The 18,222-nt window shown below is 33.6% G+C and overlaps 2 protein-coding genes across 2 annotated transcripts; both read left to right on the forward strand.

The window, feature by feature from the left end:
* Window positions 1-4,098: 4,098 nt before the first annotated feature.
* LOC143545109 (uncharacterized) lies at window positions 4,099-5,676 on the forward strand. Its single transcript, XM_077037050.1, has 3 exons — window positions 4,099-4,426; window positions 5,083-5,312; window positions 5,398-5,676. The coding sequence occupies exons 1-3, from the start codon at window positions 4,099-4,101 to the stop codon at window positions 5,674-5,676; spliced, it is 837 nt and encodes a 278-aa protein (XP_076893165.1).
* A 4,960-nt stretch (window positions 5,677-10,636) lies between these two features.
* Window positions 10,637-14,027, forward strand: LOC143545110 (glycosyltransferase BC10-like). Its single transcript, XM_077037051.1, has 10 exons — window positions 10,637-11,064; window positions 11,580-11,678; window positions 11,766-11,866; window positions 11,988-12,059; window positions 12,151-12,244; window positions 12,347-12,427; window positions 12,529-12,588; window positions 12,681-12,803; window positions 12,994-13,032; window positions 13,765-14,027. Exons 1-10 carry the CDS (start codon window positions 10,699-10,701, stop codon window positions 13,891-13,893), a joined length of 1,164 nt encoding a protein of 387 aa, XP_076893166.1. The 5' UTR covers window positions 10,637-10,698; the 3' UTR covers window positions 13,894-14,027.
* Window positions 14,028-18,222: the final 4,195 nt, after the last annotated feature.

Consider the following 18,222-nt stretch of genomic DNA (forward strand, 5'->3'; position numbering starts at 1 on the left):
TTTAGATAATAAAACCGTCAATAAGAATACATTAACGACAATAATGAAATCGTCAATAAGAATACATTGACGACACCTTTCTATATGGGGATACCATATATACTCGGAATTAACGTATGATCATACTTTGATGAGGCTACCCGCCTTTGCATTCAAGAGGCTACCCGCCTTAGCATTCAAGAATTTGCACATAATCATGTAAAGCATATAACACCAAATCGAGCATTTATTTAAGTAAACATATACAATACGTGTTGTGGTTTAAGACTCAAGTATAAATCATTTGAATTTGAATAAGTATGCAATGCCACCCTCAAAATGAAAGATGGAAAACGGGGGATGAAAAAGTACTCACATTAACAAGTAACTTGAAAGATAGTGTCGTGAATAATCGGAGAGATCGGTTTAACGAGCAAGACCTATATTAAACGGGTCTTGTGTTAGTAGGTAGTCTTGGAAGGGTTTAAAATAAAATACATGACAAATAAAGTAAATAAATAAAGTTTAGGATTTAAAATGTAAATATTTGAGAAATTAAAGAAACGAGTTTTGTAAAATAAGTTTACTCAAAACCGGGTCTCGGTATTCTATTCATTAGTTTTTTTCTTTTTTTACTCAACCTATGTTAAGTAATAATGTGGGTTAAAATGCGATATTGCAAAACCCTTGGTTGTAAGAATACCCAAAACAAGGTTTAAACGAGTGTTCGGGTTTGTCGGTTTGAGACTTGATAATTGACCAAGCTCACAGTTAACTTCCCAAAATAATAAATGTTATGAGATAACTCAATAAAATCAAAATAGACTTAACCAAGTATGTAGTTCTATTGTGAAGAACCTTAACGTTCATTAAGCGAGTATACGACCTTATCGGTTCGAACTTGTTATAAAATCAAGTTGGTTACCGACATGCCAAGTATGTTTAGAAACTAACTAAAATTGATTTAAAATATAATCTTGAAGAAAAATATGAGTTTTGGTGGCTAAAATCACACTTGTGTGTCTTAAGCGAGTGAACTCGGTTTAGTTCGGTTTTTGGTTCGGTCCTTGACTCGGAATAAGACCGAGGATGGTTACCACATACCCAGTTACCATGGAACTTGTAAAATAACTTATAAATAATAATACTCAAGTTTTACATTCAAAAAGTTAACAATAAAGCTTTTAAACAAAAGTTCGGTTTTTGGTTCGGTCCTTGACTCGGAATAAGACCGAGGATGGTTACCACATACCCAATTACCATGGAACTTGTAAAATAACTTATAAATAATAATACTCAAGTTTTACATTAAAAAAGTTAACAATAATGCTTTTAAACAAAAGTTCGGTTTTTGGTTCGGTTCTCAACTCGGGATGAAACCGAGGCTAGTCACCACATACCCAATACCATGGAACTTGACAAATATGAACAATAAACTAAAATATGTAGAAGTTAAGCAAGTATAACAAGTTATATGGTTAGGTTTGTTAAATATATAAACAAGGACTACAAAGTCCTCCATGTAACCTTACCTTACTAGCCCGACATTTCAACTGGCCGAGACCGGAGAAATGAAAGACCGAAGGTAAACAAGGAGTGTATATTATATATATGTTGTAACATCAAGCTTTAAGTGTTGAGAAGTTAGTTATAATGAAAGATTAGCTTATGAAGAACAACCTTAGAATTCAAGAATTTGAGAGAGAAATGAAGAAATGAGCAAGCACAAATGAAGAAGATGGGTGTGTATATATAGAGTAAGTTGAATGGGTCTTTCATAAAGGGTGTTTCATGAAAATGGGTTGGTTATAGACCCAAGAAGCACAAACTACAAATGGGTCCTTCAAGTCTCCATTTTGGTAGTTTTAGTCCCTGGAGTTCGTTTTGAGCGTTTTCGGGGAATTTTAAGAACCGAAAAGGGTGTTTTTTTTATCCAACAACTATAAAACAAATATTTAACATACAATTCATCATTTTGATAATATCGAAAGGTTCGGGATACAAAACGGGTCGGGTTTACATTAAGAATACAAGTATAAAATAACCCGAAATTAACAAATGTCACACTTTTGTTTTTTTATTTTTTTTAATTAAAACTTAACAAACAATAATTCGATTAAAATAAAAAAAACTACTTTAAAAATTAAAAATAGGAAGTAAGATTAAAAAAATATATATAAAATTACTTAAAACAAATAAAAACTACTCAAGGACGTATTTTTTTGTAAATTTCATTTATTCTCTTTTCGGCTAGGCGCTGGATTCTCGGGCCAGATTCGGGGAGATCTCCTTAAAACCTCGAGAACGGTGTCAATTTGCCTCACTAAAAAAACATTCGCGACCTTTTTATTGACTTGAAGACGTTACCAAGGTCGCGTATATCTTGTTGTCGACGGTTCGTTTCTTCGAGCTGTCCTGCCATCTCGGCACCAGCACTCGCCGACGATGACCCGACCCCTTTCCCTTGCTTCTTCTGCCCCCCCCCCCCCCGATCGAGAAATCTCAAAGACATCTTCAACAACATGCTCGACATCATCATCGTTTAAGTTAAAGTTACTAGCATCGGACGTCGGTGTCTCTGGATCAACCGAAGGCGAGGTCATAGACCTTTTTTATGGCCTCTGACTTCTGGAGGCGGCGGTGATTATGGAGGCACCACTTACGGTGAAACTTCAGACGATTCCAACCGCTCATGTAGCTGAATCTCCCCGACTTGCTTTGATACTCTATCAACGACTTTTTAATGGTCTTCGCATCACCGGCGCCACTACCCCACGCCTCTCTATTCCGACCGTAAACTGAATGAACAAGTTCATTTCAAGTTTATGTCGGCCCATTTTCACATTATTGAGTCTTTTCTCCGGCGTGACTTTCCTTCAATTTCTTTGAAGATCTCCAAAAATTATTTCCAAAAAATGTCGGACGCTTGATAGTTGGCTACAAAAAATAGTTAAAAAAATATTACTACAAATTTAATATTATTTTTCAACAAAAAATAATAAAATAAAACAATAAGAATGATTTTCAACTCTTACAACATTCGGGATCTTCTGATACCGCTAGCCATGCCCATGAAAGGTATTCACACTCGTATGATGTCCATGCTATAATTTCCTTTTTTATCCCGAGGTCCGCCGGGAGGTTTCTTGTGTGTTTTCTCTCACGTGCGCCTCATTGGGTCGTGTCTCCGGCACCATCTCTTCTTCCTCTTGTTCTAAACCGACCATCGTGTTCGGGAATGGAAAACCGGAACCAAGTAATTGCATGTATGCCCTCATGCTCAGGTCATGATTAACACCGACTGGGTACGGATATTGCGGGACACGTTGGGTGGGTTCGGTTGTGGATTATTTGGGTCGGGATTGTTTGAGTTGGACCGAAACTGAGCTTAGAATTGTTTAATGGATTCGTATTTGTCGGGTACTAAATAAAAGTGAATAAGAAGGTATAAAAAGATGGTGAAGTTGATTGTTTATATAATAAAAAAAAGTTTTTTTTTTTAATATTACCGTTAAACCAACAATTATTTAAAAAAAAAACTCGTGTCATACGAACATTATATAGGAAATGCTAGGGAAAATAATTCACCCAAAACGCCGGGAGGGGGTGTGCCCTGACATTTTTGGCCTCAAAACGCCACCCAAAACACAGCCACTACGGGTGGTCTAAGAACTATAGATGCATCACTAAGTATATGCCATAATATTTTTATATAACTTTATACTTTTTTTTTAGTATCAGATAGTGGAAAAAGATACAAATAAAAGTAACATATTCTAAATGTACAAGTACCTAGAAAAATCACGATTATTTTATAATTTTGAACTAAAATAATAACACTAAAAAATTGAAGCCGATAATAACAATTATTACTCTAGTTAAACCTTTACAAAGAATATAACCATGAATAAAAATGTAAAACCATAAAAGAAAAGAGAAAAGCCACCAACCAAACATGCATTTGTCTTGTACGAATAATCTAACAATATCTTTAACTTTCTCCCATTAGCCCACAAACACTGACTAAAGTCAATAACCCATCTCTTCTCTAATCTATTCAAACAAGACTGCTCAAGTATATAAAACCACCACCTCCAAACCCACTTCCTCACACTAACCATGACGACCCAAGCCGAGACCATTCTTGAGCCATGGCACGATCTCACCGGCAAAGTGGTCTTTGTCACCGGAGCATCGTCCGGCATCGGCAAAGAGTTCTGTCTTGACTTAGCCAAAGCTGGCTGTAAGGTCATTGCGTCAGCTCGGAGAATTGAGTTGCTGAAATCACTGTGTGATGAGATTAACGGATCCGGGTCGGATCCGGTACGGGCTTTTGCGGTGCAGCTGGATGTTAGCGCCGATGAGAAGACTATTGAAGCTGCTGCAGACAAGGCGTGGGAGGCTTTTGGACATATTGATGCTTTGATTAATAATGCTGGCCTTTCAGGTAATATGTTTGCTTAGGAAATAATAATACATTTTAGGCAACTTTAGACTTGTTTCCTTTATTATTACTATTGATATTGATATTGATTTTATTAATCTTAATCTTAAATATCTAAAGTATCTCAAAGCCCTGAATTCACATGTATGGTTTCACCAAACCCAAATAGCTTTAAAGGGTTATAACATGTTATTATATTAAAAATTAATCTTATCAGATATTTGATACGAAAATCCTATAAAGTAGAGATATAATAAAAATTAATATCCAATTTTTTTAAAAGATATATTTTATAATTAAGAAACAATTTTATAATAAAGACAATAAATGGGTAATGGGTATCCCCAAACCTAGATAGCTTTTAAACCGAATTATAACATCTAATTTATTTGTAAAACCATTTTATCATCAAACCTCAAGTATACTAATTATTAAATTTCTTATAATAAATAAAATTAAAATCCAAAAAAATATATAAATATTAGAAACGAATAATGTAAAACAACCTCCATAACGGGGAATAAAATCTGGTTAACCAATAAATGACACTCCATAATGACCCTTTTTTCATTTCATGTGAATAACACTTAATTAATCTTATTATAGTCAAACTCAAAAACACCTAAATTAATTTCAAAGTAATGATATTTGTAATGTAGGTAAACCCAAAAACCCCTTGGACTATGAAGAGAAAGACTGGGAATACATGTTCCGGACAAACCTAACCGGATCATGGCTGCTTGCAAAACATGTTGGTAGACGTATGCGCAAAGCCAAACAAGGCGGCTCAATCATTAACATTTCATCAATTACCGGCACTAATCGCGTTTATCTCCCGGGAGGGGTTGCTTATGCTTCTTCAAAGGCGGCAGTTAATACTATGACTAAGGTACTATATTATCTTATTAAATAAAGATAATAGATCTTTATTTTGTGTGTTTACATGATGTATTAACTTAATTTATTGGATACAGGTGATGGCAATGGAATTGGGAGTAAACAACATAAGAGTAAACTGCATAAATCCTGGGATTTTCAGAACTGAGATTACTCAAGGATTAGTAGACAAGGAGTGGTTTAATAATGTGACACTGAGGACAATTCCTTTGAAGACACTAGGCACGATAAATCCTTCACTGACAGCTCTTGTGCGGTATTTGATTCATGATTCTTCGGTGTATGTGACGGGAAGTTGTTTTATTGCTGATGCCGGTACAAGCTTGGTAACAATTCCTATTTTCTCTTCTCTATAAGATTCATCAAATTTGCTGCAATGAAACATTTATTAAGGGCGTTCTTGTTGTTATTGTATATCTTTACGCACATGAATTGAGCAATTTGTAAGGACTATTTTGGACATGGATTGTTGGTATGCTGGTTAATCCTTTTTGCTTGTCGTCCGAAATAGATATTGCTTTGTTAAAAGATTGTAAGTTTGTAACGACTAATAGACGAGCTTACAAGTCATGTTTGATATGAAAATAACTAATCTCCACTGGTTTTAGTTGTTGGCTAAGGCTTAGCATGCGCTTTTTGCCGTCGGCTAACGGGTACCTCCGACTTTTAACTGTCAGCTAAGATTTAATCTTTGCTTTACGTATGTAGTATTTTGATTGGTTGTTTTCGTGTACTCCATTGTATTTTTGAGGTTTTTTTGCCGGTTATATTCTAGCTTTCTTAGCTAGCACGTCTCTTGGTTTAGCTTAGCTCGTACATGCGATATTTAGTGTATCTCTGCCCAAAAAAAAAAAAAACTTTTATAAAATGATTATTTAAGTTTCTTAAACTTTGTGCTATTGGATCGTTGATGAAGAAAATTTATAGTATTTGTTTGAGTTTCTAAATAATTTTTAAAACCATAGTACAAAAACCAAGAAGATGAAATACATTTAATTCCTCATCAAACAAAAAAAACAAAGAAAAAGAAAATAAAAATAAGAAAAGGAATCATATATATATATATATATTATTTATTGTTATAATATTACCATAATTATAACAAGATTGAATATATTTAAAGAAACTTTAGGATGGTATTCTAAATTCATCAATGCAATTTACTCTTACATTTTATCTACTACATATGCATTATAATGATTTACTATTGGGGCTTTGGGGGAACATGAACATTAAATGCAAGTTGAAAATTTTTATCCATACATCAAACATGTTTATAATTCTCCAACACGTTTATAACATTTATTTTAAAGTAGAACAAATTTAATTTTATTCTTTATAACTCGTGCCTTAAACCAAGAAAACTGCCAAAATCAAAGCAAACCATTTAGTTCAATAAGTTTAAGATTTATACGGTTTGAAAAATCAGGATGATCAACTATTCAGTTCATAATTTTCTTAGAATGTATCATCTCATCTAAAGATAAGAGTAAACCAAGGCATGTTGAAAGACTTTGCAACCGTGATCACAACTCGTACAACCAAGGGTGTTAATAAGATCTCACATCTAATTCACAATCATCTTGAATTACATCATTAGAAAAATGTGTGATGAAAAAAGTTGTGATTTTCGGAACATATATAAACAACTCAACATACATGTTTAATAAATAATAATATAACTTTAGGCATGCAACTAATTTTCACAATAACATGAAAATCACTAGGCTTTATATGCTTATTTATTGGGAAATTTTCCAAACTAGCTAATTTTAACTCATTTTTTCCAGTTTTAGCCCAAGATCAAAATAATTTCAAAAATACCCAAACTAATCCATCGGATCCGATGGAAACCGTTTCTAATCCGACGAATTATTGACCCTATCAGACGCGCCACGAAGCATACTATTCCGTCGGATCCAACTGTTTACAGTTTTATCCGACGGATTAATGAAAAACCGACGTAATAATAAACAATCGGATATGATGGTTCGGCATGCTTCCGTGGATTCGACTGCTTAATTTGTCTGACGAATCCTAATTTTTCAATTCAGGGGTTTTTCATTTTGAGTTCTAGAGCAAAATTGAACACCATGGTTGTATTCTCCTCGAAAAACTAAGCGATTTGCACTATTGATTTGCTTGATTTTGTGGAGAAACAAGAAAGATGGAGATGAAGGTTGGCTATGGAGGTTTAGGATTTGAGAAGTAGAAGATAAGAATTCCGTCGGACTCACTAAAATTCCGTTAGATCTGACCGAATTTTAAGAAATTCCGTCAGATCGATTAATACGTTGACACGTGCCTCGAATTAAAGGTCCAAAAACTACATCGGACGATATTAAAATCCCGTCAGATCTGATATAAAAAATGACTATTTTAAGGATTTTTTGTAAACCTACACTATCTTTAAAAAAATTTAATCAAATAAGACTATTTTAAGAAATTTCCCTTATTTATAAATCTACCACCCATGGGAGTCCCCATATGTCACAACATAGACAATCACAATTCACAAATACGTTACCAACATGAATTGATTAAACATCTCACCCAACCTAGTTAAGTGCATGCCATGTTACCGTGCTGCATTGCCTTATAACCAGCATGATTTTATGCCAACCACTCGATAGCATCACGCTCGGCTCCAAGTTGTTCTTTGATGATTAAAACAAACAAAAGCTTTTCACAAATACCATCATCACGTTCTGTCAATCAAGACGTGACACAATGTGATGCCTTTATTGTTTTAGTCCGGCTCTTTATCAAACACAACAATACCTAAGCTCAAAAACGTGTCAAATCAATCTAGCTAATCTATCATATCATCAAACAATAATTAATCAAAAGTTTTTTATTACATCAAAACAGAAGGCAAGAAGGCAACAAACTGTGCCGCTACCCATTTTTAAATTGCAAAACCCAATATTAAACCTACATGTCCAAACATAAAATTGTATATATCCCTAACCATGTAGGCAATTACAACACAATATAATCCATCCATTTAGTATCATTTAATTTCCAGGTCAAGTTATCAACGAAAAACCAAAAAGATGAAACATAAAATAATCAATACTTTTCAAACTTTGATCTGTAACGTTTGCCACATATGACATAAGTCACTATTTTCTATCTAGAACCCTCTTTTATCTATCTAGAAACGATCGGTGTTTGGTAAAATGACTCATGTCTGATTTTCTTATCTCGCTTAGTCATTCTCTAGTTTCGGACCTCTAAGATGTCATATTTGCAGCAATGGTCCTTCAAATTAAATGAAAACACTCAATAGCCCTTTTAGTTCACAATTTATAAACAAGTTAACACCAAGATTAAAGTCACTCAATATTAGGCTAGTAAACGAACTAAACAAACATGATATGGGTTTGTTTGTTTGTTTCATTTTAACCGAACAAATAAACACGAATGAATAACTTTTCCTGCTCATGTTTGTTAAGCAAATGAACATGTTTGTATTCATGTATGCTAGCTCATTCGTTAATATTATAAATGAATACAAACATACACCAATTCAAGGTAAATTATATGTATCCAAATTAAAGTCTAAATATAATCATCATCAGATGATTCACCAACACCCAAGTTTATTTTTTTTAAATACAAGAATATACAAGTTTTAATATACAACAATGATATTCGATAAAATTTGAATATCAAATGGTTTAAAATCGAAATGGAGTAATGGACACTAGTAAGTTAATGGGTCACGATGACCTGCTCTCTTAAACATAAAATCAATTTGGTTTAAAAGTAGTAATAGTATTCAATAAATTTGAATACACAAACGAGCGAACATACATAAATGAACCAAAACTAGCATGGTTTTTTATATTCATGTTCGCCCGTTGCATTTATGACCCACATAACACATATTCTTAGTCAAATAGTTACAAGGAAAATCAAACATTTGTTATAATTTGAAGGGTGAAAATGGTATCTTATGTAATAACCAGAAAGGTAAGCAAGTTGCAAACTCTTCCTCATCCGGCTGCTCATAAAAGTCAGCCACTTTAACAAAACACATTTCAATTTTTCAATTTCTTGTCCTAAAAACCCACGCCTCAAATAGATACCATCACTCACTCACTCTTCCATTCGATCTGTCAACTCATTTCTGCAGCTGCCGTTGACGACGACTCACCACCGCGTCGCCACCGCAGCTGTCACCACCACATACGTATGTTCATTAACCGTCTACACTCTTCTTCTTCTTCTCACTAATATCATTATTGTTATTATTATTATGTGCATTAGATCAGACGTGATTTGAATTTAACGCAAATTCGGATCTTCGTGTTTTCTAATTACAGATCTCTTGATTCGAAGCTCATATTCAATAACCGTACTGTCTCAGCTACAAGAGGATCTTTGAATATTCGAGTTCGGTGTAGGTTTTTTATTTCAATTTCTATTTTCGATTTTGACTTTTTTAATTCACGGTCAAACCTGTTACTTACGGATCTGATTTTATACGTTTCATTTGAATATATACAATATGATCATGTGATCTGTAAGATTTAGGTTTAGATTTGATCTTGTATAAGCTGAAGAACTGTACTTACAAATGCACACTTAGTTATGTTAAGTACTGATTAATAATTATATTGAAATGACTAATCTGGTTATTTAAGGAACTATCAGGTAGATTGATTAGAATGAATATTATTAGGAAAATAGGAGTCCTTTGTTAACAATTGGTAAATAGTTGATGCTTTTTTAGCCTTTAAATAATCAGTTTTGTTTCAACCAGTTCAAAATAATCAGATTGTCATAAGCTGAATTTGTTAATTCAAACACCACGTCCTTAGAATGTACAAGGAAAAGAGCCGGTTCAGCTTATCATTAGTGGCAACTTTCAGGTTTTAGGACACTTGTTTTAACTTCTTTGGGATAGTGACATCACTGTCACACGGTTGCGTCTTGAGATATATCGACCGACTAACCGAAAAAGTAGGTTGCATGATGTATACTTTTCAATACGGTTATCCTTTTTTATGCATGGTTATGAAAACATATACTTTGATATTTTGTAAACATTCTTAAGTTTTCCCGAATAAACAAGTAACATGTTCACATGTTCTGACAGTGTTTGGTGGTGCAAAGGTACCTAAGGGCCTACAAGGAAGTGTAATATATGCCTTTCAAACTAAGGTATAGAACTATAGATTGTATGGTAGACATCAAGTGGTTGTATTTCAGTTGTTAACATCAACATATTGAAAACTTACTCAAGCGCAATAACTTGATTATTTTTATGTGCCTTTCAGATGCGGGCGTGACTTTGGCTTCACGAGTTCTAAATAAATAGTGACTTTTTATAATATTATCACGCGTGTGATGCGTTCATAGTATACTAAATGAAGACAGCTAGAGCATGGCGTGGAAGCTTAAAAGACTATGTTCGACAACGACCAAATTTGAAAGGGCCAAACTGGGTCTTTATATTAGTATGCTTAGTCAGCATATTCTTAATCGGAGTATATGTATACCAGCCTAGGAACACTGCAGCCTGCTATATCTTTTTGTCCCGTAGCTGTCCCGATTATGGCAACGCTCCACAAGTTCCTTCCAGACAATTAACAGATGAAGAAACTGCAGCTCGGGTGGTTATTACAGAAATCTTGAAATCATCTCCTCCTGCTCCAAAGAACCCGAAAGTTGCTTTCATGTTTTTGACCCCGGGCCCGCTACCATTTGAAATGCTCTGGGACAAGTTCTTTGAAGTGAGATTCTTTCTTTTATTTGTCTAGGATTGTTAACTGTACCAAATATTGTTACAAAGTTATGTTACTTCTATGATAACTTGCTATTATATGTTAAAAGGATTATGTATAGGGGTCATTTGATGTTGCAATCACATGAAATTGAATAATAAGAGTCAATGGCTATATCACAACCGATTAATAGTCAATAATGCTTACATGAATATGCCTAAAATGCTTGGACTAGTTGTACTTATTTTAGTTGTATACTGTGCATAATTATATGCTACCACTTAATAGTCTTGTTTAATTTTGTAACTTATAAGACTTTATGGATGGAACCAACTAACTTGCTTTCAAACTTAAACTAAGAAAAAGTGCTTCCTTTCAAGTCAATAGAGAGAAAAAGTTAATGTTGCTTATAATGATAGTTATGTTTAATGACTTAAGTATTTAACTTGCATGTTGAACAGATGCAGTTAATGTTTGTATTAGTTTTCCAGTAAAAACTTTATATTTTTAAAAACCGTTTGCAGGGTCATGATGGTAGATTCAGCGTTTATGTGCATGCCTCGAGAGAACAACCACCTCACGCTAGTCCATACTTCAATGGTAGAAATATTAGAAGCGAAAAGGTATCTATTCCTTTTTAAAATAATTATAGTAATAGAAAAGCAATGATTTTGATCTTATATCGGCTGATTCTATTATGCGATTTTTAGGTTGATTGGGGAAAAATATCCATGGTTGATGCAGAGAGAAGGCTATTAATGAATGCACTTCAAGATCCAGATAATCAACAATTTGTATTGCTATCTGACAGGTATACAAATAATTAGATTTATTTCATACAACCTCCTAAATTGTATTATGTAACATACATTATGATTAAAATTTACAATGATATTGTTTTTTGTACTCAAACTGTTTAATTTCTTTTGCAGCTGTGTACCATTGCATAGCTTTGATTTTGTGTACAACTACCTAATCTTCACAAATCTTAGTTTCATTGACTGGTAAGAACATTATACTTTCTAAAGCACATATACTTTCTTTTACTTTTGTTAAAAAAACATTTTACCAAATATCTGTTCGTGTTGTTTGTAGCTATGATGATCCGGGCCCACACGGAGCAGGTGGTAGGTATTCAGAACATATGTTACCAGAAATCGAATTCAAGGATTTTCGTAAGGGTTCACAGGTATTAAATATTAATCATGCATAATATTGTTTTTACTATAAGACCCATGGTTTACGAGATCTTTATTTAAATGAAGTAATTTTTTTGTATGCACATTTGTAGTGGTTCACTATGACTCGAAAGCACGCTTTAATAATAATGGCTGATAGTCTTTACTATAGAAAGTTCCGGCTTTACTGCAGGGTAAGTATAAATATACTTATAAGTTGTAACTAATTTGCTTCAAAAAATAATAAAATTTAAGACTTAATCATGAAGTGATAGTTTTTTTTTAAATTCAACAGCCAGGTTTCGAGGGTCGCAATTGCTATGCGGATGAACATTACTTCCAAACGCTTTTCTATGTTAGTACTTATTAATAATTATAACCAGTTGTTTTTTTCTTTTATAACTTATAATTTTATTTGTAGTTGCTGAAAGATTTTTTCCTTTTTAGATGATAGATCCAGCTGGCATTGCAAATTGGTCTGTAACATTTGTAGATTGGTCAGAAAGAAAGTGGCACCCGAGGTCATATAAACCTCAAGATATTACTCCCAAGCTTCTTAAAAACCTCACGGTACGCTTAATTTTGTTTTCTCATATACTTGCAAACACTTGTTCTGTTAAAAAAAAAATAAAAAAGAAAAGTTGTATGAATGATTAATGCATTAGTTATAACTAAAAAATATAATTTTGAAATTTTTTTAGCCACTAGGCTAACTTCTTGTTATTCTTGAGTAACCAATTAACCTATTTTTGTACTGCAGTCCTTTGATACCAGCCTGCATTTCACAAGCGATGAAAAGGTAAAGAATTTGTCACTTTTTCCACTTCATCATGATACTTTTTATTGGGTCGAGACTTTTAACTTTTTGAATTCAAGTTCGCTAGGCTCGGCTCGTTCAACTTACGAGAGCTAGAGCTAGGCTTGTTTCTAGCTCTATTTCTAACGCTCAGCTTGTTTATAATTATATATTACTGCATTTATATTATATATTATTGAAGTTAATTTTATCATAATTTTATATAAACTTAACATTATTATAAAATATATATTTAATATATGAAATAAAAATTATATAAATATGTATTTGCTATATAAAATAAAAAATTATATAAATAATAGGCTTGTTCAGGCTCGTTTATTAAACAAGCGTTATATTATTTAGTTATATTTATCACAGTTTTATATATACTGATAATTGTTATAAAATATATATATGTTTAATATCTGAAATAAAGATTATATTAATATATTAAAAAAGATTTATATAATTAATAGACTTTCAAACTCGTCAGCCATCTCAAGCTTGATAATTGAATCTTGGGCCCTGACTCATTTATTAAACAAGCTTATTTTTAGGCTCGAGCTCGTTTTAAGCTTGGCTCGATTCAAGCTTTTAGCGAATGGACCTTGAGTAGCTCACGAGCGGCTTGGCTCATTTACAATGATTCCACAAGTTTCAAAATTAAGATCTATATAGCGCTACTGCTTCTCATAATGGATACTGATTCATCACATCTTGTTGACTTTGCAGAAAACCGTGTTGACTACACCCTGCATATGGAACGGAATGAGGCGGCCCTGCTTCCTGTTTGCAAGGAAGTTCTTTCCAGAAACACTGGATAATTTGCTGCAACTTTTCTCGAATTCTACGTCAGTTTGAAGATAACTTGAACATTGTCATTTATGGGTGGATTCACAACAGAATCTAACCGTTTTCTTCCCATTGATTCCTGTATAATAACTTGTGATGCCCCATGTTGATGAGGCTTGATTAAGTTTATGGATTTTGTTTTTAATTGTATTTAGATTGTTAAAAGTTTTCACCTTGATAATGCTTGTGCCTTTATCTATTTCTTAACTGGCCCAGATTGGCTTTTACTTTTTAACTAATTTTTATATTGTATTTTGATTACTGTTTTAGATAGTCTTCTGGATCTATCACTAATATATATGCATCTTTATCATTGTAGAGTGATGTTCAATAGCTTCAAGTAAAATTGTTAGAACAAATAAGCGCTTATACCTTTGCTTTAAAACTTTGATGTATAAAATGCTTTTTTAGCTGACTCTCTCTCTCTCTCTCTCTCATTGTATAATCCATGCATTATAAAGATATACCGTTCTCATAGTCCTTTACTTAAAATTATTCTTGCAATTATTCAAATTATTTGTATTGAATGTTTAGTGTAAAATTAAAAGATTATTATTATTATTATTATTATTTGTTGTAAGCAACTTTTATGTTTTAGAGAGAATTAAAATTTTGCAAGTTTAATGTTGCAAAATCTACACATAAAGCCATCGGATTACTTTCTCACTAGCAATTGATCATAATAATTATCAGTAATATGAATGCATCATCTGTCAGGCTCTGGCATTGCGTGCAAGTATGCATACATATTGCATTGATGGTTTTGTGTAATTATGATGGCTTATATCTCGTTATATTTTACACAACCATCCGTATATGCGTAGTTTTGTGTCATTATGATGTTTTTTTTAACGACAAATATTACTCATACTTTATCCTAGTATAAAGGTGCACAAACCGGGTAGTCTTAGGAACCGGAACCGGGTATAGTCAACAAAAGTCAAAACCGGGTTTGGGTATTTGACCGCGTTTTGACCGTTTCCATCGGGTTTTTTCGGGTTTCGGGTAGAGTACGGCCGGGTTTTGACTGGGTATTGGCGGAACTGATTACACCGGGTCCGGGTCGGTTCCGGTTCCGGATACAGTTTCAGAGGGAAACCCAAAACCCGGTCCATACCCGCGGGTAGGGTAGGGTCCCCAAAACCTGGTCCATACCTGCGGATAGGGTAGGATCGGGTCGGTTCCGAGTAGGAACCACCGAGTCGGATCCAGAGCCGGTTATTTTATGCACCTCTACCCCATTAATTATAGAATCCTCTTTTGTTCAAGTTTGAACCTCAGCCCCAGTCAGCCCAATATATTCTCAAACTCAAAACTATGAATTTTACCATATTTTTTTAATTGCTAAAAATAATTTATTATACTTCATATAAAAAACTAATTTTAAGTATAGCTATAAATAATTTTATTGGAATTTCCTAGAATAGTAACCAACTTTCAAAAGTATTTCAATTAGGTCACTCAACTTTAAAAAGTGTTCTAATCAAGTCACTCAACTTTCATGTTTGATTAAATTAAAAGTTTTAACATGTTTTTTTAGCCTTTTTCTTTTATGTTTCACATAGGAAATGTTTTTATCTCTTTTTTGAAGTTGACGTTGACTGGTGACGTGAATTTTATTTTTTATTTTTAAATTTTAGTATAATTAACGTTTTTTAATTTTTTAAAATTTTAACTACATATATTGCAAATTTCGACCCCCACATCTTTCCTTCATTTCTTTCTTGATGCACAAAAAAATCAGTGAGACTTGATTTAAAGATTTAATGACCCGATTTAAAAAAAACATGCATCAGTGACCTAATTGGAACACTTTTAAAAGTAAATTACTATTCTATTCTACGAGATTTTCCCATAATTTCACAACAATATTACTCGACTTACAAAAATAATTGATGTTATGTTTGGAGAATATTTGGAAAGCAACAGGAAGCAGTCCGTATACGACCCTCCGTTATTATTATTATTATTTTATTATATTATATTATATTTAAATTAAAATAAGGATATTAATGGCTCCGGCCACCGGCACCGGTAACGACACCGGCTCACGCTACGCCGACGTCATTCCAATTCCACTTTGTATTGTATTATACAACAAAATGATATTCATATTTCGTCTAGAGAATGAATGTTCCAGGAGAACCTGATCGCTAAACAGATTTTAGGTACATATTCGTTGATCCACGATTCTGATAGATAGATATAATAAATCATACATTAGGTTTCCAAATTGTTTCATGCATACAATATCTGCAGCAGTTCATAATTCGTTATTGATATAAACCACGCATTACGTATCAAAATTGTTTGGTATATAATTGTGCAGCAGCAGCAGCTCATAATCTGTTGATTGATTCTGATACAGCTCGTATAACTCTTACTCTCGTTTTCGAAACTGTTTGATACATATAATATCTGCAGCAGCAGCTCATAATTCGTTGGTTGATTCTGATATTATAAATAAATCATGCATTAGGTTTTGAAATTGTTTAATACATCTATATTTCTGCAGCAGCATCTCATAATTCCTTGATAGATTCTGATATAAATCATACTTAGGTTTTCAAAATTGTTTGGTCCCCGCCGTGTAGCTCAGTTTCTTAAGACTTGGAACAATAATTCGTTTACCGATTCTGATATAAATCATTATACATTAGGTCTTGGAATTGTCTGATACATATAATCTTAGCAGTAGTTCAACTGAAATCGCAAATTAGGTTTAGAAGTTGTTTGATGCATACATATTTTTGCAGCAACTCATAATTCATTGACCGATTCTGATACAAATCATGCATCATGTTTCGAAATTGTTTGATACATATACATATCTGCAGCAGTTCAGGATTCCGTGATCGATTCTGCTATAAATTATGCTTTCATTTTCGAAATAGTTTGATACATATAGTATCTGCAGCAGTTCATAATATGTGGACTGATTCTGATGTAAGTCATACTTCCGTTTTCAAAATTATGTGATACATATTTGCATATGTCTGCAGCAGTTCGTAATAGGCTAAATTAGAAGCTAAAAGGGGGTGGATTTTGGAAGTTATAATGGGGGTTGACTATGTGAGAAAGCGTGTTATCATTGCATTCAGAAACTGTTTTAGAGCAGCTTCAAGGCATCCATTGTTGGCGTTCATGGCTTGTGTTTTGTTTTCGACACACCAACTGTTTCCTGCTTTGTTTTCTCTTCTGGTATATGCTTCTCCAGTTTTCGCATCCACTCTTATTCTCCTTGGAACTCTATTATTTTACGGTCATAAAAATGCACCTCAAATCCAAAAGGAAGCAACATCACACCATCATGAAATCCATAATCTTGTATTTGGAGGTATGGGAAACAATGAAAGTGATCATCAAACTTATCTTGTTCATAATGTTAATATCAATGATGGTCATAAATTTGGAAGCTTCATTAAACAAGAAGCAAGCAGTGGATTGAGCAACCGAAAGCCCGTTATGGTGACTCGTGGTGGTCGGTTTCAGTCGTTTGGGACTGGAAATGTTAGATTAAAAAGTAATGATGGATCAAGAAGGAGTTCATTTGATCATCCACATTCTGTTCTAAGGCATTTAGAGGATGATAGTAAAGGATGGGAAACAGGATCTTCTGCAAGTACTTCAGTGACTGATATGTTTCCCATGCTTGGTGAAATTCATCCACTGATGCAATCAGATGACGATGTTGATGATGTTCATTATGATCATGAAGGTATAGAAGTTAAAGATGATCATGACGACGACGACGACGATGAATCTGATATTACATGGTCAGGAAACCACAGGAATATGATGAATTTGGAGGCATTAGAAGTACAGAGAAACCAAAGACTGGAGTCTCTTATTGCTAGACAAAAAGCAATAAAAAACATGAGAATGATGGCTGAAAAAAATATGGTAAACGTTATTGACACTCATATTTCAGCTGCTAGAAACTCTCCATTTGATCTTCCTAATAATATTATACCAAGAAGAAACTCTATAGATATTCCTTACGACCCACGACCGGGCCCCACTTTACAAACAAACCACACATCGGGCTATCGCCAAAGGCGTTCGGATATTGGGATTGCGGGCCACACAACTATAGACCCGTACCCGGTACCTAAAAGGATTCGCTCTGAAACAATATCAATTGGTTCAACTCATACTTCTGGTTTTAATGAGCATATTATTCCAAGAAGACGGGTTTCTGAGAATGATGATATTGTGAAGGTTCATCAGGCTGCAAAAGGAGATGACAGAAGTAATGTGGTTAAAACTGTTAGAAATTCATTTTATAAAATAATAAATTATGCTTTTCATCTTTTAGGTATATAGCAAGTTTTTCAG

Source organism: Bidens hawaiensis, unplaced genomic scaffold (assembly GCF_021521415.1).
Source record: "Bidens hawaiensis isolate Kalapana, Puna unplaced genomic scaffold, B.hawaiensis_p1.1 tig00013821_1, whole genome shotgun sequence".
Lineage (NCBI taxonomy): Eukaryota > Viridiplantae > Streptophyta > Magnoliopsida > Asterales > Asteraceae > Bidens > Bidens hawaiensis.